At 38.7% G+C, this 27382-nt stretch overlaps 1 protein-coding gene across 3 annotated transcripts in view; it reads right to left on the bottom strand.

The window, feature by feature from the left end:
* Positions 1 to 15602, bottom strand: part of LOC131051792 (probable aldo-keto reductase 1) — an 89827-nt gene extending 74225 nt beyond the window's left edge. The window contains exons 1-4 of one of the 3 annotated variants that reach the window (XM_059214713.1): positions 15364 to 15602; positions 1638 to 1805; positions 1270 to 1545; positions 767 to 939 (exon numbers count right to left, since the gene is read on the bottom strand). In XM_059214713.1, coding sequence (XP_059070696.1) covers positions 767 to 939; positions 1270 to 1545; positions 1638 to 1805; positions 15364 to 15420 — 674 coding nt within the window. In that variant the 5' untranslated portion in view covers positions 15421 to 15602. The remainder of the gene's footprint in view (positions 1 to 766; positions 940 to 1269; positions 1546 to 1637; positions 1806 to 15363) is intronic. The other 2 variants (XM_059214712.1, XM_057986396.2) reach the window with 2 other exon arrangements.
* Between the last annotated feature and the right edge of the window lie 11780 nt (positions 15603 to 27382).

The following is a 27382-nucleotide window of genomic DNA, read 5'->3' as shown; positions in this document are numbered from 1 at the left end:
AATGTAGAGCTAGAGGAGCAAACACAAGTTGATGATGATGTGGCAGAAACAAAGTTGGTTGGCATTAATTTGGAGGAGCTTAACCTCAAAGAGTCTAACAATTCAAATCATGAGGGATTTGGCATGGACTTTGGGGTAATTAGAGCATTCGACTATAGGCCAAATGTATTTGAATTTTGAATGTAATCATCAATTTTGAATACAATAGATTGATATTTTGTATTCAGTATTTTCATTGTTCAGTGCAATGTATTTAGTATTACAAAGTTTCATTTGTTATTCCTGAATCCTTGTACATTTTTTATAGCTAATTTTCCAAGTACTCTATTTATTGAAACCATCCATGCCCTTGCTGTCCCCAAATGTAGGACCTTGGTTGCCCCATCCCTGAATCCCATCCCTCCATTCTGAGACTCTATGGAAATATGTCATTTATAGCAAAAAACAATATATGTGGTCATAGGAAGAGATGACCTTCGTGATGTTTTACAAGATTTTAAAAATGCTAAGGGAGGAAATAAATGGTTGCATTCAGTTTAAAAGATAGATCGTTGACCTGCTAACCATAAATTTTGGCAGCTTTCCATATATTTTGTTCTGAGTGGGGGACCAAAATATATGGAGTGGAGCAAATCATTCAAATTGTACTCTCCACCCTGATTCAACTAACAAAATTGACAGAAATTATTATGAATGCATAGGAGTAATTGATTGTAGTTTACAGTTTCTCAGACAGATTAGAATTCATATAAAGCAGTTGTAGTACCTGCATGCAGGAATTATTTCTTCTTCAATCTCCCGAGACCATAAGGACCATTCATACTGTACTGCAGTAATAGGATGCACTGCATAAGCTCTTCTTATCGTATCTACACTGGCCTCACAGAGTCCAATATACTTTATTTTGCCTTCCTGGACAAGCTTCTTCATTTCCCCTACCTATTAATCAATTGCAAGTTAAGAATTTATTAGGCTCTCAAAAGGGAAGCAATGATACTTGGAAAATAAAGGAATAGCATATGAAATTATAATCAACACTTCTTTCTCACTGATTAGTTTTATATTGCATGTGATCACAAGAGCTTATCCAGGTATAAGAATAGGATAAAGGAAACTCAACAAGCTGAGCTACCAAGGCAATTTAGATCCTGGTCTTTTAGATCAGAAGATATCTATGCTGCAGGCGTTGACACATAAATGATGACATGGACTGAAGTAAAATTACTTTCCTAAAATTAAACTAGAAAAAAAATAGTTAACAGATGTAACTTGAAAGTAAAGCCACCAGATAAATGCTGCCTGCTTTAGTTCAAACATCGAGGGAGCAAAAATAGGAGTTACAGTTTCCTCTATTGGAACTTGTGTGTCTACACGGTGCTGGTAGTATAAGTCAATGTACTCCATGCCCAAACGCTGGAGGCTAGCTTCACAAGCCTGTCTAACGTGCTCTGGAGTGCCCTTTACTCCATATTTTCCATCACCATCAAAATAGCAACCAAATTTTGTTGCAATCTGAATACTCTCTCTAGGTAAACATTTTAGTGCCTGTAACCCAATAATCATAAAGTCGGTTTCAACCATTTCCTGCATAGTGGAAAAAGAAAGCATATGGGCATAAATCAAACAAGACAGTTCACCTTCCCAACTAATATTTCATTTGTAAATTTGCCATAGATATCTGCAGTGTCAAAAAACGTGACCCCCTTGTTGAAAGCATGTTGGAATAGAACAGTTGCATCTTCCTCTGAAGCATAGTCACCATATGTACCTGAAAGTTCTGAACACCCTAGGCCTAGTGCTGAGACCTTCAATGTCACAAACCAACACAAAATAATTATGCATCAAGAGAGAAAAATAGAGGTAGAAACTCAACAAGAGCTTCAATTGACATGGTCAAAGACTCAAAACAAATAATAATTGTACATGAATGAAGGAAGGAAGTGGTCAACCTGAATAGACATGCAAAAATCTTCCATTGAGTTTCATATGGGATATGAAATGCATCCACTTAGGACATTAATGAATTATGTTGTATACAAGGTTGAAGAGAGAAAGATAGAATGAAGAAATCATATTAATGTCCATTATTGACTAAAGTAGTTCAAGGGGTCTCAAGAGTACGGCAAACTGCAATAAAAAATTAGAAGTGCTAAAGATACTACAACGATGTAAAAGAAAATCTACAGCTAAAACTAATTTTAAAAAGTGAGAGGTAACCCAAATAGGCAACCTCCACACACATGATAAATCCAAAATCCAACGTCATGTAATACAAAACAGTTCATTCTGAGAAAATTATGTTCTGAGAAAGTTATGTCATCTACTAAATAGAGAGCCCATTTAAGAGATGGAAGCAGGGGAGACCATGGGATGTAATCCAAAACAGTTCAATTCTGAAAAAGTTATGTCATGTACTAAACAGAGAGCCCTTGTAAGAGATAAGATAGAGGAGAGCACGGGCCATCAGATTACATTAATAGCTTATATAAATTAAGCAAGCAAATAATACAACATAAGTTTTTACTCATGTCACATGGATAACCAAATCCTAAAATAACCTAGTTTTGTTTATGCTAATTTCAAGATTTTATCAAAAATTTATTTTTCTCTTGGATAATATCTAATATATAACACTAAACACATTTTAGTCTAGTTGAAACAAACTAACAACAAACCAATATTAATAATATCCTAAATTCAGGATTCTACCGTAAATTTATTCACTCTTGAATAATGTCTAACATATCTAACACCAACCACAGGAAACGAACTGTCTCATCCAAGACAAAGTGGTGATTAAAAATTTAAAGGCGTACCTTTAGGAATTCCAAACTTTTGGAGTATATTTTGGGGCATGCATACTCTTGGTGTGCGGTAAATGTTCTAAGATGCTTCAAAGGCTTCTAAAGTCAGTGTACATGGTAGGGACATGCAATTTCAGTGAGCAGCAAACTGTTCTAAGACACTTAAAAGTTTGAAAACATCAAGCATTAGATATTCAATAGATTGATACAATTATATTCCTGTCATATATATCATGGCCACATCTCTCCACCCATCTCATAAGCACACCAAATTACTGATCAGTCTCCAATCAACCACTACTATTTCATTCCCGGAGTGAACTTTTGGAAAGAAACGGTTTTGTTTTGTTCAAAAAGGAGGCAAAATATTGCTGTTTAATCTATAATTACAATCAATAAAGTATTTTGAGATTAGCTATCCCAATATGATGATACAAGATATATAATTTGTTGTCAATATTAGCTATGTTGAAAAACAAGTGAAAAAACCAATATTCAAGACAAATCAATATATATTGCACTTGGAAATTGCAACTAAGTGAACTTTGCATTTGACACCACTTTCTATTTAACTTGGTGATTGCAATGGCATATTACTCATGTACTCTATTGAGATGGAATGGTGACCATGAGGACACTTTGTAATATTTGTTGAATTGGTGTCAAAATTACACATTGATTAAGTTTATGTCGTTATCAGACTCTTGTGTTGAAGATGAAATGCCAATAGCCTTTTCCCTCCAATTCTTCTGGCTGTTCGGCTTTCTTTCTGAGTTGTATTGGAGTCATTATATATATCTGCTGCTGTGTATTCTATGTAATCTGAACTGAGAATAATAAGAGAATTCCCCTGATTAAAAGTGGACATAGCCAATTTGGGTGAACCACTATAAATCCATGTGTTCTGTTTATTGTGTCTTTTACTTTACTTTATTCTTTCCTTTCTGTTCTTTCTGCACTTCATCAATTCACTTTCATAATCAAACAATTGGTATCAGAGCTTCTTCATAATGTATACCTTATTGGATGTGGAAGCCATCTCATACATGGAAGAAAGTTTATCCTACAATTCTTTCGAAGTCTTCTGCGATGAAACATTGAACTGTACATTGCTGGACAGCGAAAGAAAGATAGTCGCTCTTGCCTTCTTGTCCAATTTTCCCAATCTTCATCTGATAATTGTCCTTGCCCTTTTGCTTTTCCTTCCAAAGCCAATGCGAGATCCTGCTTAATCAGCAGTGACTCCATCTGCACCTTCCAAAGACCGAAATTCTGACCCGCAAATTTTTCGATCTTCCGCTTATCTGCCTCTTCCATAATTCTGGAAATTTCAGACCGAATTTCCAACCAGCGCTTCACTACCGAGCTCTGATACATTATGAAGAAGCTCTATAATCTGAAAATGAAGGAAGGTGGAATTATGTCAAACCACCTGAATGAATTCAAAACCTTAGTAAACCAATTGATTTCGGTTGGCATCACTTTAGATGGTGAAATTAAGGCAATTCTGTTATTATGTTCACTACCTAATAGTTGGAAAGGCGTTGTAATGGCTGTCAGCACTTCGGTGGCAGCCCAAAGCAAGTTAAAGTTTGATGATGTAGCAAGTACTCTTCTCTGCGAAGATATGAGAAGAAAGAATCAAGAGCCTTCATTCGGCGAAGCCTTGACGGTAGTAAGTACAAAAAGGCCTCAAGAAAGAGGTAAAACTAATAACAGAAGGAGGTCCAAATCTGCAAAGAGATTGAAATCTAGAGGTCGCAATGGTGAGTGTTGGTTTTGTGGTAAGGCTGGCCACACAAAAAGGAATTGTCGGTCTTACAAGAAAGCACAAGAAAAAGTGCGGGACAGCGAAGCTAATACAGCTTGTGGGTGCTTGACAAAGACGATGGTGTTTTAGTCCTCTCCACCACCGACACCACTTCAGATTTGTGGGTGCTTGATTCCAAAGCTTCTTTTCATGCCATTTCTTGTACGGAAGCCTTCACTAACTATGAAGAAGGGCAGTTTGGAACAGTGTATTTGGCTGACAATAAAGCATGTGAAATTATTGGGAAAGGTGATGTTTTGTTGCAGCTAGAAGATGGAAGCAAATGGCATTTGAAGGATGTTCGCCATGTTCCTAAACTTAAGAGGAACTTAATTTCCATAAGTCAGCTCTACAATCAAGGTTGCCATGTTTTCTTTACTTCTGATTCTTGGAAAGTAACCAAAGGGGCTTTGGTGGTAGCAAAGGGAAATAAAGTTGGCAATCTGTATGTTTTTAACAATTATGATCAAGTGGGAGCTGCAATGACGGTTAAGGACAGCGGTACCGAGCTTTGGCACAAAAGACTCAGTCACATGAGCAAAAAGGGACTTACCATTATGCTTGAAAGAGAGCAACTACCAGGTCTGAAATCAGTTGACTTGGGATTTTGCCAACATTGCCTTTATGGCAAGCAGAAGCGGGTCAGCTTCTTAAGGACCAGTCATGAGAAGAATAGCATGCCTTTGGAACTAGTTCATTCCGATGTCTTCGGACTCACTGAGGTAACCTCCATTGGAGGAGCTAATTATTTTGTCACTTTCCTTGATGATTGTACAAGGAAAGTTTGGATTTACATGCTGTCAAGAAAATCAAAAGTGTTTGCTAAATTCAAATTATTTAAGGCTTTCACTGAAAATCAAAGTGGGCACAAAATTAAGTGCTTGCAAATAGATAATGGAGGAGAGTTTTGCTCCTCGGAATTCGATAATTTTTGTGCAGACAATGGTATTCGTCGGATTAAGGTTGTTCCCTTTACTCCTCAAGAAAACGGTGCAGCTAAAAGGCTCAATCGCACAATTCTTGAGAGAGAGAGTTGTATGCTCTCGAACGCTGGATTGGGTAAGGAATTTTGGGCAAAAGCCTGCAATACAGCGGTATATTTGATCAATCGAGCGCCCTCATCTCGATTGAACTTCGACATTCCAGAGGAGACTTGGCTGGGTAAGCAAATCTCTTACCATTATCTTCGAATTTTCGGTTGTGAAGCATTTGCTCTCATTCCAAAGGAGAAGCGGTCTAAACTTGATCCCAAATCAAAGCGTTGCATTTTTATTGGTTATGGTGAGGACCAATATCGTTTCCAGTTATGGGATCCGCTTGAAAGAAAAATAATTAGGAGTCGGGATGTGGTGTTCAATGAACACTGTTTTCCATCTCTGCAGACACAACCAGTTGACACCACAGAATATGTGCCTTTATCTACATTTGAAAATAATGTGTCACAAGGGTCCTTGAGGTTGCCTTCTACATCAACCGCTTCCCCAACCTTTGTTTTAAATCTTGGCCCTATTTCTTCATCTAATGTTTCTAGTCAATATGATGCAGAGCTTGGGATTGACAGCTCCCAGTCTGATGAAGTATCTTCACATGAGCAGTTTCATCTTTCACAACTTATGATTCACCCCTTAAAAGGGGATTTGAATCCTTGTTGCAGGGACAACATTCTTCTGATGCCTTGTTGCAACAAAGTTTATCATTGTTTGCCACATACGAGTAAACGATTAAATGCAGAAAGTAAATGCACAGAACATAATGGAAACATATTAAAGAACCAGTTTTTGTATAAATTCAACAGTCCATGTACATCAAGTGCTTATAACATTACACCCAAATACGACTATCATGATGCCACTACGAAGGGAAGGTATGCAATATATAATACCCGAAGGGGGTGCGACCAACCATCGCATCCAACTGCCCTTCGGGACGACTAACTAACTGACTGTCGTAACTCATTATTACCACCAACAACACAAACATAATATGACAACATAACATAATGATTATTCCCGGCAACATCATCCCCCCCAAGAAAAGAAGTCTCCGGACGACTTAATACAAAATAGAGATGACAATAAATAGAACCAAGGTAGAGAACTGCAGGAACTGCTAACGCCAGGCAAGCTCGGAACTCATACACGTGCTACGTCCTCGCCTGAAAACCCTTTGCTGCTACCATCCGATGCTCAAGTGTGGTTGTCACCAGTATTGCTTCTACAAGGAGTTCTTTTTTCCTTGACATCACAGTCCTCCTATGCCTAAACCAAACTTGTCTGCAAAAAACGCTTTTTAGTCTCAGCCTCCACCAACTGCTGCTCAAATGATACTATCTCCCTAGCCAATTTGTCTTCGATAGCCACCCGTGCTGCCCTCTCGGCATCCAACTCTTGGGTACGCTGAGCTAAGTCTCACGCTACTACTGCCTCCAACCTGGTGGTCGGTTCCTCCCGAGCCCTCTGTGCATCCACCAAGGCAACCTCAAGTCCAGTCGAGACATACTCCAAGTTCCTCAAAGCGTACCATTCATGCCTGGAAGTGGCCACAACCTTCTAGCACAAAGGCTAGGAGACACCTCAAATCCTCCATCACACTCCCCAAAGGCTGATAACTAAACTGAATAACTCTCTGGTGTTGTACGACTTCGCATTCTTGCAATGCCTTCCCTCAAACTCTATTTGTTCGCAACCTCCAAATCCGTCTCCCTCTACGGCTTATGGCTTCCCCGCCAATGCTTAGCTTCAGACTTCTTTCTCACAATACGAAACAACCCCAACACTTATCGTGACTTCTCTGATGCCTTCACCTAACTCAAAAGTGTATTGTAGCTCAAAAATAAACCGCTGCCGCCGTCGCCATGCTCCTTCAGGCGTCCCGAGCCCGTACAGAGGTTATCTGTATGGTGGAGTGGTCTGTCGGACGGTGGAGTGAACCCGTACGGTGGCTGAGCCATACGGCGACTGGGGGTCACCCGAAAGCTTGGTGTCCTACGTTGGCTAGGAAGGTCGTACGATGGATGAATACCCGTCGAGTTCCACCCTAGACCAATGACCTTCGTCATCGGTGGTGCACCGCACGGGGTCCCACCGCACGGTGGTGCACCGTACGGTGTCCCACCACACGGTGGTCGACCGTAGTGGTTCCACCACACAGTGGACTCCCGTGGTGGTTCCACCGTACGGTGGGCCCCAATGGTGGTTCCGCCATGGCCACCGATTTTTATTTTATTTTTTTTTGTACTTTTCAAATTTTTTTTATTTTTTTTTTTTCCAAATTTCTTAATCTAATTGTCTACAGAGTCTTTGGCTCGAGTCCCGTGTCTCTGGGATCGCCCTTCATCCTTCTCAGTTTGCCTCGCCCGAAAGTCTCCCACTTTGGTCCCGTGCCTCTCGAGTCACCTGCTCGGCCTTTCAAGTCCCCTTCCATCCTCTCGGGTCCCCCTCCAGACTCTCGGGTGTCCTTCCGGCCTCTCGGATCCCCTGCACGCTTCTCGTGGTAGGGTTTCCATTTGGACCCGTTGATGGCAAGTCTATTTTCAATGGCCATCCGAAGACCTAGAACCATAAATTCTACAGGAACCACGATCTCCTTCCCGTACATAAGAAGAAGAAGAATAATAAAGATTTTGAAGGCTACGGCCTTCCACACAGGGTTCCAATCGTTGCCGACACGAATGATCTTGGGATTATCTACGTCACCGAGGTTTGGGGCATCTCCCTTCCAATATTCTCTGTATTCCAACAGGTACACCTCCTTTGTTGCTTGCTCTGGTTCCTCTACTTCGAGCCTGTAGCTCTGGAACATTTCGTAATCCTCCATCTGCCAGTGGAAGAGCCCGTTCAATGACCCTGTCTCATCCTCAGAGCACTCTCCTAGTTTGAGAATCCCTTCGTCGTTGGGCTCCCTGCAGCTCCATCCTTCGTCCCTCAGGTCGCCTTCTCCTTCACCCTCTGATTCCAAAGATGATGCCAGGTCCTCACTAACCAACTGTGTCCCAAGGTCTATGATAAACTTCCTTCCTCCATTCTCCATAGACAGAGTGTTCTTCCAGTTGTGGGTGGCCTTGGCTGCCACCAGCCACCCTCTCCCTAAGATCGCATCATACCCTTTTTTCTTTAGTGGGATTACCACGAAGTCCAGTATGAAGGGTTGCGTCCCGATGGTAACTTGTTGGCCCATCAGTGTCCCGATGGGTTTGATTCCATGCTGATCTGCTCCCAACAGATTGAATGTAGAAGGCCACAGCGTCGGCTTCCCCAGCTTCCGCCAGGTTTCTTCTAGAAGAACATTCACTCCTGATCCACCATCAACGATAGTATCGGTTAGAATGGTGCCAAGGATACCCATCTCCACAATGGTCGGGTTCCTTCCAGTGTTAACTGCCAACAGCATGGGGTCTATTGCAAACCCACCAGGAACATCTGTGCGGTGGTTGGTATTGGTGCGTGGTTGGGAGAAATTATTCAGCAACGCCGTTCGTAATTGAGCCATCGTCTGGAGGAGGTCGTGTACCCTCACAAGCACCTCCAGTTTTAAAATTTGATTTAGTATAGCCTCCTCCGCCTCTGGTCAACTGGAAGTACCCTTCGCCTTCGCCCTTTCTCGTATCTCTTTCTCAATTTCTTCTTGTGCTTCTCGTACCCTTTGCTTCTCCGTCTCCAAGTCCAAGCACGTTGCTTGTCTGACTTGGGCGCGGGTTACGGTCAGCACTTCCTCTTCTTTGGTTTCCTCGATATTGAGCAAGTTGACATCGGACTTCGAGCAGGTGGCGTCTTCGTGGTCTCCTGGTCCGCGCCATTTGCACAAATATCGTGTGGCCTCTCCCTTGGAGCAGTCTCGAGCGAAGTGCCCCCACTGGCTGCACGCTCTTCATTGTATCATCGATCGGCCTTTGGAGTCGTATTGGATCCGGCTCCTTGTATTGTTATTGTTGTTATTGTTGTCTCGTCCTCCCCACCGGTTATCTCGGTAGCCTCCCGATGTTGCATTGTTGTTCGCCTGGGAGCTGCTGGTATCACCCGATGTAGTTAATGTTCCTGCGTAAGCAATACTTGTTGGTTTCGTGTTTTCATGTTGTAGGGGCATTCCCTAGTGCGATGCCCCATCAACTGGCATATATCACAATAGGCTTTCTTTGGGCAGGAGCCTTTCGTGTGGCCATCCATCTTACATTCCGTGCACCAAAGCTCCCCTTCGTCAGTCTTGCTCGGACCTCCCTTCATAGCCTTCAGCTCTTTCATCATCCTCAGCATGTCCTTCTGCAAGGCTTGCACCTTTTTGCCAGACTTGTTGTCGCTGCTGCTTCCCTCGGAAGAGTCATCATCCTCGGACGAGCTATCCTTCTTCTTTTTCTTCTTGGATGTCTTGGTCTCGCTCTCAAGATCCATCGCTCTATTATATGCATCTTCATACGAGGTTGGTGGAACAATTTTCATCTTCTTCCGGATGGAGTGTTTCAGTCCCTCCACGAACCATCTCTTTTTCAACCCATCCGCTGGTTGACTCTCCATTTTCCCCAACAGTTCCTTGAGCCGTCGACTATAGGCTCGAACAGTCTCGTTCTTGTTCTACTTTGTGCCATAGATTTCGGCTACCATTTCTTTGTCGTCTCTGAGGAGGCGAAACTCTATCTCGAACTCCTTCTTCAGGTTGGGCCATGTGCCGACTTTGGTCTTATCCGTATCGGAGTACCAGTCGATGGCCACTCCCCTTAAGGTTGTTGGAAATTGTGTTACCCATTTGCCCTGGTCGATAACATCGTTCGCTAACTATATGGTTTCACAAGTGCGGCAATGGCGAACGGGATCTTCCTTCTTGTCGCCATTGAACTTCGGCAACTTCTGCTTACTTGCCATCCCACCGTTGGGTCTCACTCCTCTGGTGCCTTGTGTGCTTGTACCTAGTGATCCTCTGCCTCCACCTCCTGCTCCTAACCCTCCACTCGTGGGTCCTCCGGAGAAGGTTGTTGACCCTGAACCAAACAAATTGCCTCCCGTACGGTACCCTTGTGCTCCCTCGGCACTGTCGGTCGTACCGTCACGTTCGGTTGTCTCACTCCAATTGTCCTCCGAAATGGACAAGTTCTTTAGAAGGTCTCTGGTAGCATCGATCAGGTTTAGACTTCGCCTTGTTTGTTCCACCAACTCTTCGCAACTTCTTACCCTACGGTGGTATTCTGGCAAACTATAGAGTTCTCCTTCGGCACCCTCCGTGACTCCTAGGTTCCCTTCGGGCAACCCTACGACAGTGTAGAGAGTGTAATTCTCTCCATCTATCTCTGCCTCCGCACCCTCTGTGACACCTCCTGGGTTCCCTTCGAGCAACCCCTCGGCCAGTTGTCCCTCGGCAAGCTGCCTTAGCCTACGCCTTCGTTCTATTTGTTGTCTAAGATTCAACGCTCTTTGTGCCACTTCCCATTCGTCACTTTGTATCTTTTTATTTTTGTCCTTATTTAGTATATTGGGCATAAATCACTTCCGTACATAGCAAGCATACACCATGTACACAAAAACACTTTATTATTTCCCTTTCGGCCACAATTTATGTCAATATTGCGTCGGGATTATTATAGGGTTCAATTTCCCCTTCGCCTCTTGCCATCGCACTTTGCGGGGCTCTACGTCCCAACGACGATGGCATCGCTCCTCACGGGCAATCTCCTCCAGGCGGGTTCGATGTGCCAGTGATGCCTGTGCAAGCAACCGAGGGAGGTGGTTCATCAACCGATTCATTGCAGGGCTAACTTCCAGTGCGGTCCACACGGCACTTGTTGGGACTTCAACCTCCGTGGCCTCTCTTTGGACGTAGGTCTCGATGGTCGCCTGAAGCAGGATTGAGAATTCCCTCGTTGCAGTGTCCTCTCCATCATAGAGTTCCGTTTGTGCGTCGTCGGCCTCTCGGTTAATCTCACCGACGGTTAGGCCCATCGTGTCCGCACGCCATCCACTCCTTCCTTTCCCGAGTATGTCCCCAGCAACGGCACCAAATGTTTGCCACATACGGGTAAACGATTAAATGCAGAAAGTAAATGCACAGAACATAATGGAAATATATTAAAGAACCAGTTTTTGTATAAATTCAACAGTCCATGTACATCAAGTGCTTATAACATTACACCCAGATACGACTATCATGATGCCACTATGAAGGGAAGGTATGCAATATATAATACCCGAAGGGGTGCGACCAACCGTCGCGTCCAACTGCCCTTCAGGACGACTAACTAACTAACTGTTGTAACTCATTATTACCGACGACAACACAAACATAATATGACAACATAACATAATGATTATTCCCGGCAACAATCATCAACGTCAAACGGTGATACTTTCTTTGTTCTTAACTCTCCTAAGCATCAACATCCTGTCAACGACTCCTCACAACAACTACGCATATTAACTGGTCAAAGCAACTTGACCTCGTAGCCAGAGAAGTTACAGCCTACCAACGCCTCTGTTTGTGGAAATACGTCCTCACGGCCCTTACATGATATCATAGAGGCCAGTCAACGAGCACAACATTCACAAGGAGATAGAAGCATTTTCCACAATGTTTATGATCTCCACCACAATGCGCACAGGGATTATGTCCTTCCACAAGGAGAGAGATCTCCAGATGTCTCCCCCTTACCTAGTCAAAACAAATCGAATTTGTTTAAACATCAGATGGTGGGGATAGGGGAAATGTCTAGTAACGATTCTTCACGCCTTCATATGAATGAGCCATGGCAAGGGGATCTTGTTCATTTAGATTTGCATCAGTCTCAGCATAAAATGGACCAGTCCTCACGGCTTGCATCATGCAACACAAGGTTTGTCAATTCTTTTCATGAAAAGAATTACCTACAGGGGTCACAGAGTATTGCCTTTCCAGAAACCATGGCAAGTGGATTTAGTAATGATGCAAGTGGTAATCCTTTTGATACTCAGAGAAATTCAACTGGGGGCCAAAATTTGTCCCAAAATTTAAATCATAAACAAACCACTGTCACTGGTTTGAGGAGGTCTACCAGACAGACAAGACTTCCAGACAAATTCAAAGATTATGAATTGTTACTAGCTGAGTATCCAGAGATATTACTCACTGATCAAACAAAGCCAATTACCTTCAAACAAGCTTGTAATGATCCTCAAAGTGAAAAATGGATGGAGGCAATGCGAGAGGAAATGGATTCCTTGAAGGCAAATCTCACTTGGGATTTGGTGGAACTTCCATCTAATAAACGAGTCTTGAAAAATCGATGGGTGTATTGGTTGAAAGAAGAAGAAGGCAGGAAATGCTACAAGGCCAGACTAGTTGTCAAAGGTTATGATCAGCAAAAAAATGTAGAATTTAATGAGATTTTCTCTCCGGTTGTGAGAATGACTTCCATTCATGCAGTTTTGGGTTTAGTAGCAGCTAAAGATCTTGAGCTGGAACAACTTGATGTTAAAACCGCCTTTCTTCATGGAGATATTGAAGAGGAACTCTATATGCAGCAGCCCGAGGGCTTTGTCAAAAAGGGTCAGGAACATTTATGTTGTAGGCTGAAACGAAGTTTGTATGGGCTTAAACAAGCCCCAAGACAGTGGTATCTCAAGTTTCATCGTTTCATGATTGAGCATCACTTTATCCGCTGTGAGGCTGATCCATGTGTCTACTACAAGAAACTTGATTCCAGTGAGTTTGTTTTACTACTACTTTATGTTGATGACATGCTAGTCACCGGTTCTAGCATGAAAAATATTTCTGACTTGAAGCAACTTTTAGCTCAAAATTTTGCTATGAAAGATTTAGGGGCTGCAAAACGAATACTTGGAATGCATATAATACGGGACAGGCAAAACAAATCAGATTGTCTCAAGAAAAGTATATTACTGAAGTTTTAGAAAGATATGGTATGATACTATGAAGGATCTTAAGCCTATTGTGACTCCTCTACCTGATCACTTTCGTCTATCCTTCGAGATGTGTCCCAAGACACAAGACAAAGACATTATGAAACATATTCCATATTCATCAGCAGTTGGCAGCCTTATGTAAGCCATGATTTGTACTCGACCTGATATCTCTCATGCAGTGGGAGTTGTTAGCAGATTTATGAGCAATCCAGGCAAGGCTCATTGGGATGCTGTTAAGTGTATTTTGAGGTACTTGAAAGGTACTTCCAATTATACTTTATGTTTTGGTGGAGGTAAGCTTCAGCTACAGGGTTATACTGATTCCAATTTGGGTGGTGATTTGGACAAACGCCGCTCTACATCCGCATATGTCTTCACATTTGCCTGGGCAGCATTCAGTTGGGCTTCCAGATTGCAATGATCAGTTGCTCAATCTTCCGCCGACGCTGAGTATATGGCTCTATCTGAAGGGGCCAAAGAGATGATTTGGTTGCAGTGGCTATTGAGTGAGCTGGGGTGTAAACAAAATGACTATGTTCTTTTTTGTGATAGTAGCAGTGCCATCTTTATGGCTGATTATCATTCATCTCATCGTCACTCTATGCACATTGATCTGCAACACCATTTCATTCATCATGTGGTTGAAGAAGGCAAGTTACAGGTTGCTAAGATTGATACAAAGATGAATCCGGCTGATGCTTTGACTAAGTCTGTGACAAGGGAGAAGTTCAAATTCTGTAGGACTTCTCTCGGCCTTGTCAAACTTTGATAGTGGGGCAAGTAGGGGAATCTCTGCAGCAGCGATTGGGTTTCAAGTGGGAGATTGTTGAAGATGAAATGCCAATAGCCTTTTCCCTCCAATTCTCCTAGCTGTTCGGCTTCCTTTCTGAGTTGTATTGGAGTCATTATATATATCTGCTGCTGTGTATTCTATGTAATCTGAACAGAGAATAATAAGAGAATTCCCCTGATTAAAAGTGGACGTAGCCAATTTGGGTGAACCACTATAAATCTGCGTGTTCTGTTTATTGTGTCTTTTACTTTATTCTTTCCTTATTGTTCTTTCTGCACTTCATCAATTCGCTTTCATAATCAAACATCTTGAAGCTTCTAATCAACACAAACTCACTATCTAATTTATCATTAAGGAGGGAAGTGTTAGATAAATCAAACATAATTCAAGAGTTACATATATATTATTGTTAGAATCTGAAATTTAGCATAATGTAAGTATAGACTTACTAGTTTGCATCAACTAGACTATTCTAAGATCTGGTTATTCGGATAATATGAGTAGAGTCTCATGTTGTACTATTTACCTATATTTATATAGACCATAGTAATCTAATCTCACAGCCATGATTTAATCTTCTATGGAAATCAAAGCACTATCTCCCAACATTGTTGGGAGTAGAAGTGGAACTAGTAGATGAAGGCTAGTTAAATTCAAAAGCATAACATGTCTTATCTGTAATCTTCAATCTATATAGAATTCCCATTCAAATACTGACTTAAAAATCACATCGAAAACACAAAGAATATTTCCACCAGGGCTTGGACCAAAATCATAACCATAGTTGGCACTATAACATGGCCATGGCAGGTTATACATTGGACTCTTAACTGCTATTAATTAGCTTGCATCTTAAATTGGGAATAGAAAGAACAAATATTTTATCCACTTGAAGAAAACCGAGATTATCCATATTAGATTGGTTGGAGTGTCTGCCAATCCATTGAATCTAAGTAATATCAAAAACAAACTTGCTAACCCACCCACAACTTTACTGGCAAAAGTTTACTTATAACTAATCATTCTCTGATTTTAAGAGATTACGATTACGGAACCCGTAAGATTTTTTAAAATTACCTGGAAGCCTTGGGCGCCAAGTTTTCGAGGAGGAACAGCAAGCAAAGAAGCCTCCATTGCTGTAAACAAGGGTGTCCGACGATATCTTTCGTGGAATTATTGGGTCATGTGTCGATCTACAGCGGCTCACAGAAACCAAGGATTTAAGAGCCAACATTCTGATTTTCATTCCGTTTTTTCTGGTCTTGAATTTTTTGGGGCCCAATAATGCTCGGTTATTTTTACCATATAAAGAACACGTCTTCAGCATCTAAAATCATTGTGGTCGTTGCCAATTATAATTGTAAATTGTATATTCTATTTTAAATTTCGTATTTAAACATGCGCATAATTTTTGTATACATTTGGGTTTTTTAATTTAAATATGCCATTAATGCTGGCTCTTGGTCCTTAGATCATGTTGTCTTGTGAACATTATTAAAATCATTCAATTCAATTCAAGGTTGAAATTTTATGTAGTTTCATAATTTATATAATGTATAATTTGAAATCTTTTTCAATAATAATGAAACAATTTTGGAAGTTTAATTTGAATTAAGGCATAATGGGAACCTACTATTAGTTTTTATTCTTTATCTTTATCTTCTTTTCAATTTCACAATTGTTGAAGAATAACAATTGAAATGAAAACATGATATTTTCTAGGCATACGGTTTGTAAAAAACAAGTCACACCTTGCAATTAATGGGATTTAAGTAAACTTAGAAACTAAAGTAGTTGAAATTGATTAATGTAAATAAAGATATGAGTAATTGAAATGGAGATGCAAATAACATGTTGAGAAGAAAATAGACTTATCTAAAATGCAATATGTTGTTGGTATTGACCTCTTTGACCCATTGAAATGTTATAACAAAAAACTCAACATAAGAAATCTGAACTTGATCAATGATCAAATGCTTGAGGTGGAGTTACTCAAAAGTTGATGCTTGTGAGTAGGTTGCAACACTCATCATCTAGAAATGGGACACTTTGACCCATGCACTTCTATCCACTTGTGAATTTCACCTTCAAGATTTGTAAAAAACCAATCACATGTGCTTGTACCTAGAAATGACCAAAATTGCATGGGTCAATATGGTATTTTGATGCTAACTTTGTCTATCTCATGACCCATGTGGCATCAAATATCTCTTCTCAAGAATTTCCAACTTGATGATAGCCTTTTTGTTTTTCAAGTGTCCTTCCTAGCCTTCTACACCTTTCATATCCATTTGCTTGATTGCAAAGTCTTCACACCCTTTAGAAACACTTTTGTAAGCCTGTAGTTGTAGGGTTGCTTTAAAGACCCTATAATCATCTAAGTGACCTACCCTAGTACAAAGGGCAACTCAAGACCACAAAATGTGTAACCCTCTCATGTTTGGAGGATGCATAATTACTTCAAAAAATTGATGATTTTTCCACCTTACATGTTCTTATAATTGTTGGTCGATTTAGGTTGTGATTGAACCTCTTCCTCCCCTATCTAAATATACTCTCCTCTTACTCACAGTCGCCTATCTTATTATTTGTCAATCATTCCCCCATAATTTTGAGGCTTCTTCACCTAATTATACACCTCTTGTGATTAACAGAGGGGTGGCATTTTTTCTACATTGTTGGCCATTATTTTTAAAACCTCTCATTTCTCCCTCTATCAAGTGAATTGTGAGTCACCTTTAGAATTTGCAGGCTACCTTTGATTTAGTGCAACCCCCACAATATATATATGCTTAGTAAATGACATAAAGCATCTTTTCCCAACTTTTTACATATAAGCTTCAAATCTTCTAAACACGATCAAAATACTCTTTCAGTCATCCCAAGTATAGGTCTTCTCCATCTTCCAATTTCCATCAAATAGGAGCACATCATTGTTGGAAGAGAAGATATAGGAGTAAATTGCTTAGGGAGATATGCCAATAAAGAGCTTCTTTGAAGTTTCATCGTATTTATAGGTTATTTTATTTTAAGTAGTAGTTTAATCGGTAATTAGATGACCATTGTTGTTAAGGAGAAATAACTTTTTCTTATGTTTTCTTAGATTATAGTATATTTATAAGTTTTATTTGTTTACGTAGAATTGGATTTAAAATTATTGTTTTTATTTGAGAGAAAACATTATAATAGAATTGCAAACAAATTAGAAAATTGGGAGATCTTGGGATACTCATCACATTTTAATGTAAACAAATTGAGAGATTCTTTCACTCTCATAAAATACACAAAAATAATAATATCAAAATTGCATTAAAATTTCATATGATCAAGTTTTCATCTTGAAAAAGTACAACAAAATATAAAAAAATGAATTTACTACACATTCATAATAATTAGATACTCTAGAAGTTTATTTGCAAGAAAAGAACAAAATGGTTTAAACTTTCATTTGTATTTTGTTGTATAGTAGTTGTATTATATTTGCATCCATAAGAAATAGAATAAACAAATAGGTTTTAAACCTTGTTCAATTAAGTGATCAAAATGTAAAATCAAGAAAGTAAATCATATTCCTCAATATCAGCTCATTTATAAATCCCCTTATTGCTCTTCACTAGGAATATAGTGTCATAAGATTAAGTTCAGTTTGTATTGAGTGAAATCAGGGCCAATCAACTAACCCACCAGGCTATATACTATGCCCAAATTTTAAGAGAAAAATTGAGTTTTCAAAGATATGCAATGAAGCAATATAAACAAAATAAAAGTTTGTGTAACAAGGATCATCCAAATACAAGGTCAAAGTATCAATCACTATCTCACATTAACTCATTATTGATTAAACGTCATCTAAGAAACCACAATTGCAAACCATAATCTACTACAAGAGCTAACTATAATTTTGCATTTTCCATACTCAATTCGTTATGTATCCATATCCATTTTCTCTCGCATCCATTTTATTATTTTGTGGTGCCTTTGGTACCCCCTACAATATGTTCAAATTAGATAGAGCTTAGGGGCAAGTCCTCTCTAATGAGTATCTTACCCCATGTTTGATAGATATCTTCTACTAGACCTAATGATACCAGTCTCTAATCATTACAATTATGAGGATACTAACTTAAATGGTAGGTGACTAGTACCACACAACTTTATAACTTTCAATAACCTATCCTAGAGTTGAGATATTTTTCACTAAAAAAATACAGATTAGTAAAGTATGTTAAGTACTTTCTCAATCAGAAATTCATGAATAGAACCATCCCATCACAAATTACCAAGACATAGTCACCCATATTGACAACTAGGTCGATAATTTAGAAATAAACTTACAAGATTCTTAAGCTATTAGATATATCTTCTATATAGCCCATCATTAATGAATGGGTTGTAGCACATGAAGTGTCACTAGAAAAAACTTCTTTAAAATGGAACCAATGGAACTATCCAACCCTATTTCAAGATAACTCGTCTCAAGGTATTAAATAAAAAGAACAAGAACATAGGGTGGAAGGAGTGAAACCTAAATATCTTGTAACTACTCTAGTATAATAAATAAAGATGCTCAAGGATAGAGGTTCTCAACAACCTCTCTAAAACATAATTAATGAAATACCCGGATTTCCAAAGTACCAACCACATGTTGATTCATTCAACACTACTACAAATGACTCTAGAGTTAGGAAGCAACTCAAGAATCCCTACCTTAGGATTTACTTTGTATAAATCCATTAATGAGGTGATTGTGCCTCTTAACAAAAAACATATAAGTTTCAATCTAGTGGGATATCCAAAACTACGTAATGTCACCAAGGATACAACTATTAAATACACACAAAATTTTTATCTCACCAATACCTATATCAAATTAATGGACCCTTTCCAAACCTAAACTACCCAATAAGTCCCTCCCATTAGGATTATGTTTGGAGGAATAGTTTTTTCCACTAAAAACAATTTCTTAGAGACATATCTTGAGTACTTGAAAGAGTCCTTAAACATTAATATGTGCAATGCCATGTTGTCATGTCCTTTCATTTATCAGCTATAATTCAAGGAGGAAGGAAATCCAAACTATCATACTAAAGTACACACAATTATTGTAAGGGAGCTTCTCCCCTTGTAAGGAGTGTCTTTGCTAGAATCTTTTCTAATAACTAGAAAAGATTACTTTGGAAATTGGTGATATTACCTTGTTGGCAAGAGACATTGCATGCATATTCAGTTGTTGTCATTTATGGAAATTAATGTCAAATATTCCATCCACGATTCATGCTATGATCATTCTAGAAGATTGATTGAGGTCCGGTGAGGTCCAGTAAGAACGGGATATCCGGTAGAGTGTACAGTTTTGGTTGGCAAATTATTTTGGGTGTGTATTTTGCAGAAGGTTTGTGGATATGTAATATGTCTTATTCCTAGTTTGTGGCCTTCAGTGATGAGTTTGGTGTAAGTTGGAAGATTCGATAGATTGGTTATTGATAAGAACAGGGTATATCGGTGGTAACGTGTGGTAATTCATTTCACGGATTTTACGGATCAATTCTAGTGATGGTTATGTGTTCAAGGATGATGAGATAACATGTGGGAAGCGTGTGGACATTTTGTTTTGGTCCGCATATGCATTGGAGATGGATTTGAGCTGACTTATTTACACGTTTCATCTTTTGTAACATGTTCTTGAAGCCGACATGAAAGGGCTCTTAATCTGTTATGCGGATATATAAGAAAGGTTTATTTGATCATTTTAATGCATGATGATGATGTGAGAGATGGGTATGATGGATTGTGCACATTTTCACGTGTGCAAGTGTTAGAATTGTGCTCTGGATTGAAGTGAGATATCAGAACAGAGCAGTATTGCATAATTGAGTAAGATACAATATCTTGTGATTTACCAAAACTATATACAAGCATTTGTTGATGCTAATTCATAGTTCAAACTTCATTGTAATCTCTTACAAACATTTGTAAGGTAGTGAGCCTTCCAGAGTTGTTGCCCTTATTTGTAATTGAATAGCGTGCTCTAGGCAATGTGCCTGAATGCATGCGCATTCCCTTATATAATATTTGTATACTTCTAATAGAGTATAATGATATTGTGGGTTTGAATCCCACCGTTGTTTTTCCCTTAACTAGGTTTCCACGTAAAAATCTTGATGTTATGGTGTTGTTGATCTTTGTCTCATGTTTTTGTATTTTACTTTTCTTCATCTGCATTAAGTGGTTTAAAGAACTAGATAACAAAGTTAAGAGTTGCAAAACACTAATTCACCCCCTTGGTGATCATTGATTCCAACAATTGTTATCAAAGCCTAGTTCCTCAGAAGAAGCCTAATAGATTGAGGTAGATCCGGGAAAGTGAATCAATGGATTTTGGTAGTCTTAGGGAGCAGCTCCTTATTGCACTTGATGATCTTGATCAGTCTAAAGCTAAGGTCAAGCAATTAAAACAAAATCTGAAATGATCTAAAAGATGCTAAAAACTTCATTGAATCATTGAAAGATCAGTTGAATAAGTCAAGGGATAAGAGAAACAAGCATGTTGATAAGCTAAAAGAGAAAGAAAGTCAAAGCATTGATGAAGATGTCGTGAAAGAAAAGTCAGAAGAATGTGAGAGACTTGTTAGAGATAATACAATTCAGAAGAATGAGATGGAAGCTATTGTGATGAAATGGAAAAAAGAGATTGAAGAAATGAAGAAGAATGAGGAGAAGCTTGCTCAGTCCCTGAAAGAAAAATCGGAAGAATGTTACAGACTTGAGAATGAGAATGGACAGTTGAAGGATGACTTACAAGATGCTAGAGAACATGAGGAAGATCTTGGAAAGCAGGTCCTACTTTCCAAATTTGATCTTGATGCTACAAATGAGTATAAGGAAAAATTTAGAATCAATTCAGCCAAACTTGATGAGATGCTTGCAAGTCAGAAGAGTACTAATGACAATCAAGCACTTGGTTTTGAGAAAGGTGAAAGCTCCAAATCAGCTCAACAAAAGATCAACTCAAGAAGACCTCTGGTAAGACAACCTAATGCTCATAAATTCAATGGTAACTATTTTGTTTGCAATAAGTTTGGTCATATGGCTAGTCAATGTAGAAATAGGGTGATCAATAATAGTCCATCTTTCATTGATCAATGTTTCAAATCCAACAAATATGGTCATAAGTCAAATGAGCGCAAAAGTGTGATGAATAACCTTCAGAATAAAACAAATATTAGATGTTATGCATGTGGTATGTTTGGGCATGTTGCTAATAAATGCAAAATAAGAAGAAATCAGATGAATTTTAGGCTTATGCAAAGAAATGTTGTTTGCTATGCTTGCAACAAATCTGGTCATATTGCAGAGTATTGCAGAAGCAGAAACATGACTAGGAGAGTCTGGAAGACAAGAACAAAATTGTGAAGCCAGATGAGAAGGGTAAAGCAAAAGTTGAAGAAATCAGAGATCAAATGAAGAAGACTTTGGTGAAAAAGAGTAATTCAAAGGTAGGAAGTGGGTCCACACTTGATTCTAGTGTTGGAACTACATCTGATAACTAAACCTAGGCATCCGACCTTGGGGGAGTTATAATGCAAATCCTTCAAACCCCCTATTGATATATGTAGTTGGTTCCAACAGGTTGCATATGCTTATTTGATGTTCACTAACTTAGTGGAAGATTTTTTGGAAGAGTTTAATGATTCGTAGAAGATTTATTGAAGATCTGTCAGTATGTAGAGTATCTGAAAGTGTTAGGGTTAAGAGCATTTATTATACCTAAAAGTTAGGTATGTAGAGGATAAAAAAAAATCAAGCTTTTATTTCTCACCTTGTATTCGAAGTGAGAGAGCAGTAGAATGAAGATGAGTAGAGTTTCGAGAGATTCAAAGTGAATAGAAGATGTGTCGTCTGATTGTGCATCCAATTGAGAGGTATTTATTGTTTGACACTTTTTCAATTTGAAGCCTGAATTTTTGAATATGGCATCCTCTGGTATTGCGACCCCATTGGTGGTGGATGCCACTGAAAGAGATAGACCTAACTTGAAAAAGCATCCATATAAGTCAATGGAAGATGATTCAAATGGTGCTTTTTCATTCGTCCTGTATGGAGTATTGCATGTGGAAGATATTAGGGCTTACATCCATTGTAGCATTGAAGAGCTCAGGAGTGCCCAAATGTTGAATCTATACACAAAGCACATGATTGATGAAATGGGTAACTTGAAACCTGAATTCAAATCAATTGAGGAGAAGGGTTTCACGTAGTTTGTTAATTTTCTGGTGTTCGATGAGCCAAAATGGGTTCGGTACATTCTGAGAAGAATGCATTATGAATTTATGTGGCTTGACAAACCTTACAAGATAACCTAAGGTACAATTAAGGTAGTAAATTGTTTAAGCTCAGTCAATGAGGTGTCTGCTTTAGGTAATGTTAAGAATCAAATGGTAACAGAGGCAACCAAATCCCCGTTTGGTAGTAGGTTGATGGAAATCCATGATATTGTTGAATATGACGTCTGCTTTGCATCAATTATGATGGGTTATAAATTATATCAATCAAATCGAGACAATTCAGTATCCGGTATAACTATCTATGTGGCTTATCAGATGTTGAAAGAAGATAAAAAGTATGATTTGTGTGAAGTGCTCCGAAGAGAGTTGTTAAGAAATTTGATGAAAATCAAGCAAGACAAGAAGCATGTATTCAAATTTGGAACCTTGATTATGTGTTTATACTTCTATTTTACGAATAAGATTCCAGGAATTGGAAAAGTGTAGTGGACATATGACAAGTCGATGCCAATACAAATCAAAGAAACACTTTATGGTCTTGGAGATGTTACAATATGAAATGGCATCTTATGGGGATACTTCAAAACATTTCAAAACATGATGCAGAGCAGTGAGAGAATCCCTAAGGAGATAGTGGAAAAATATGAAGACACAATATGCTTTATGGTTGATATTGACCAATGTCTTATGGAAGTTGTACAGCCAAGGACTTCATGGAGCATGCCTATGGGGTACTATGTTGAAGGAGATATCCTTTATGCATATGCTCAACACTTACTAAGAAAACTGGAGGATACATCTAAGGAGAGGTTTGGAACCTACAAGGAGAAGAGCTTGGACTTACACTCTAAGTTCAAAAAGCCTGAGATTCAGAGAAAAGTTAGGAAGGAAGTAGACCAACTGGCAAAGAGTATGGGAATTACCAAAAAGGCGTTACGAAGAGCCCGAGAGAAAAACATTCTGAAAGAAGAAGATATGGTTAAGCCAAAGAAGGCTAAATTGGAAGCCCTTCCATCTAAGCCTAGGCAGCCAAAGGGTTCTGCACCCTCATCCAGTGGTCAGAAATCTGCTAGTTCACCTAAGCCTCCAGTCAAACCATCTGGTGAGAGCAAGAGGAAGCAAGGACAAACCAGAGTACTCATTCCTGATGATGAAGAAGAAACAAAATCAAATGATGTTGTCAAGGAAATAAAGAAAAGTGTTAAAATCGCTAGAGTTGTTAAAGGTAAATCATTAAGTGAGGAGCAGTCTAGCAAGAAGACCCAGTCAGATGACTCTGTTATGATTGTAAGAAAGGTTAAGGAAACCATCATTAAGGTAACCTCAACCTATTTTTAAATATTATGAGTTATTAGATGATGCTGGTAAAAGAACCTTAGAAGAAGCAACTATTGAATATTTGAATAAATACAATAGAGTTCTCATTAGGATAATGTCAGAGATTCCTTGGAATTTGTATGATATTCTAGACATGAGGAAAGAAACAACTAGAATAGAAGAAGAAAGGACAAGAGAGTATGTGCTAGTCCAACTCTGTCTGGTGATAGAAAAGATAGAAGTTGAAAGAATTCTTCAAGAAAACAAGGAAATTAAGAATAAAAGAATAAATAAAATAATTATTGGTAAGAGTGATGAGGTTAGAAAGGAAACTGAATAAATTTTGAGAGCAATCCTGTTGGAAAACCAATATGAGGTGAAACCTGAGAAAACTCAGGAAGATGTTGAGAAGTCTATTTTAGAAATCCTAGGAGATAAGGATAACACTGATGTAGACAAGTTTGATAACCCTCTGGTCAACGAGAAGAAAGCAGATAAGGATGATGACCTAGAGAAGTTGGAAGTTAAGGTTGAAACTGAGGCAAAAGACATTGAGAAATCTATGAAGGGGAAGCAAACCTATGAAGAGGATCCCGAATTCACTCAAGGTCCCATCAACCTAGCTTATTTGTCTCCTATCAAGGCACTCAAATTGGCTACATTTGCTCAAGCCAAAGCTAGTGAAGACTTGGTAAAATCATACATAAAGAACAGTGAGCTGGTCACTTTGGCATCTAGTGTCTTGGAAACACCCATGCCTTCATTTCAGAAGGACTCATCAGACACCCCATCCGGTCAACTGAAAAGCATAGTCAATTCTTTGGACAACCACTTTCAATCATTTGAGAAATCTGCTAAAGAGAATGTTAGTAATGAATTTTATGCTAGAAGATTTCAGACATTGAAGAAGATGGTTGTTAATGATAGAATCACTTTGGATATTGGTATAAAAATGAAAACAGGAAGCACTATCTGAGGCCAAAAACATTTATAAGTCATGTCTAATGCTATCCAAATTTACCCAGGACATTGAGAAAAAGGTCAAAGAGCATGAGGATCAACTTGTTCAATTATCTCAGTCATTTGATCCCTTATCAATCTCCCTAAGCAGTCACAAAAATTAAGTAACATCTTTACTTGAAAAAATCAGGAGTTTGAGTCAGGAAAGAGAGAAAATAATTGGCAGTTGGTGCACTTAGGATTCTTATTACTCCCAAGATGGATATTATGCATAGTGATTTGGAAGATGCTCAATCTGCCATGAAATCCTCGAAGCTGGTAAATCTCAAGTCAACGGAAACACTTGCATATTTTCTCAGTGGGCTCATAATTGTGATGGAGAGTCTCAAGAAGAGATGGGATAGTCATCTAAATTCCTTAAAGAATTCTTATGCATATATCTTTCAATTTTTATGAGCATAATACAACTCTATACATGTGTAAATAGCATTTTTGGTTTGAAATTTTTGGTTTCTAGAACTCTACCTTTGCCATTGATGTCAAAGGGGGAGAGTAGACAAGTGAAAAATATTGGTCTTAGGGTGAGTTATTGATTTTTGGAGTTCGGTAGTCATATTTTTGTTGCAGTGTATACATTTTGGTTTTGGTCAGACACTTAGTCATTTTTCACTAAGTGTTGCCATCAATGCCAAAGGGGGAGATTGTTGGCAATAGACACTGCATGCATATTCAAATGTTGTCATTGATGTCAACTAATGTCAAGTATTCCATCCGCAATTCATGCTATGATCATTCTGGAAGATTGATTGAAGTCCGATGAGGTTTGATAAGAACAGGATATCCGGTAGAGTGTACAGTTTTGGTTGGCGGATTATTTTGGTTGTGTATTTTGCCTTGCGGATTTCACATAAGGTTTGTGGATATGTAATATGCCTTATTCCTGGTTTGTGGCCTCTGGTGATGAGTTTGGTGTAAGTTGGAAGATTCAATAGATTGGTTATTGATAAGAACAGGGTATATCGGTGGTAACGTGTGGTAATTCATTTCGCGGATCTTGCAAATCGATTATGGTGATGGTTTATGTGTTTAGGGACGATGAGATGACATGTGGGAAGCATGTGGAAATTTTGTTTTAGTTTGCATATGCATTGGAGATGGATTTGAGCCGGCTTATTTACACATTTAATCTTTTGTGATGTGTTCTTGAAGCCGACATGAAAGGGTTCTTAATATGTGATGCAGATATATAAGAAAGGTCTATTTGATCATTTTAATGCATGATGATGATGTGAAATATGGGTATGACGGATTGTGCATAGTTTCACGTGTGCAAGTGTTAGAATTGTGCTTTGGATTGAAGCGGGATATCAGAACATAGCAGTATTGCAGAATTGAGTAAGATACAATATCTTGTGCTTAAACGAAACTATATACAAGCATTTGTTGATGCTAATTCATAGCTCAAACTTCATTGTAATCTCTTACAAATATTTGTATAGCAGTAAGCCTTCCAAGGTTGTTGCCCTTATTTGTAATTGAGTAGTGTGCTCTAGGCAGTGTGCATTCCCTTATGTAATATTTTTATACTTCTAACAAAGTATAATGATATTGTGGGTTTGAATCCCATCGTGGTTTTTCCCTTAACCGGGTTTCCACGTAAAAATCTTGGTGTTATGGTTGCTAATCTTTGTCTCGTGTTTCTGTATTTTACTTTTCTTCATCTGCATTAAGTGGTTTAAAGAACCAGATAACAAAGGTAAGAGTTGCAGAACACTAATTCAATCCCCCCCCTCTGAGTGTTCATTGATTCCAACATACCTCCCACGCATCAATGAGTTAATTGTGACCTTCAACGTGAATAGAAATCATCAAGAAAGAATATTGGAATTATGAAGCATTAAAAATGACAATAACAAATTAGTGGCACACTTTATCACACATTGGAGACTTGGTTCCTCTACTCATCAACATGTACACTAAAAATGGATCATAGGGAATTGCATGTGACATTTTCCTACACACCCTCAACAAGCACATGAGAAAGGAGATCCCTAAACAACCTTAGAAGTCTTATGAAGAGGCTCTATAAATTTCTCTAATAGTTGGCCAAGCTATCATTTATAGTGGAAGGAAGTCCTATTGAGTCAATGAAAGACTTTTTTATTCAAAATTTGATTTGTGCAACATAACAACAATGAAAATAATTTTTTTTCTCCAAAGATTCTAAAGAATAAAATAAATGTAGCAATAAACAAGGTCATAAACATTTGCCCACCCCCAAAAAATAAAAATGATAAGGGATACAATAACAAGATGGTAAGATCAATTATCCCAACCAAAACAATCAAAATGACAATGTTGTTTATCAAAGGGACAACAACAATAGGGGGATTATCAATTTGAGGCTGATGGGTCTAAAAGACATTGTCACCCTTATGGTTATGATAGATACTATTCATCATATAAACTAAGCGGGCACAACATAAAAGACATGTTGGGAGTACAATAGATACATCTCAAAGCTCCTTGAGGAT

Source organism: Cryptomeria japonica, chromosome 11, assembly GCF_030272615.1.
Source record: "Cryptomeria japonica chromosome 11, Sugi_1.0, whole genome shotgun sequence".
NCBI lineage: Eukaryota > Viridiplantae > Streptophyta > Pinopsida > Cupressales > Cupressaceae > Cryptomeria > Cryptomeria japonica.
Note: the sequence above shows the minus strand (reverse complement) of the source record. Positions and strands in the feature narration are given on the sequence as shown.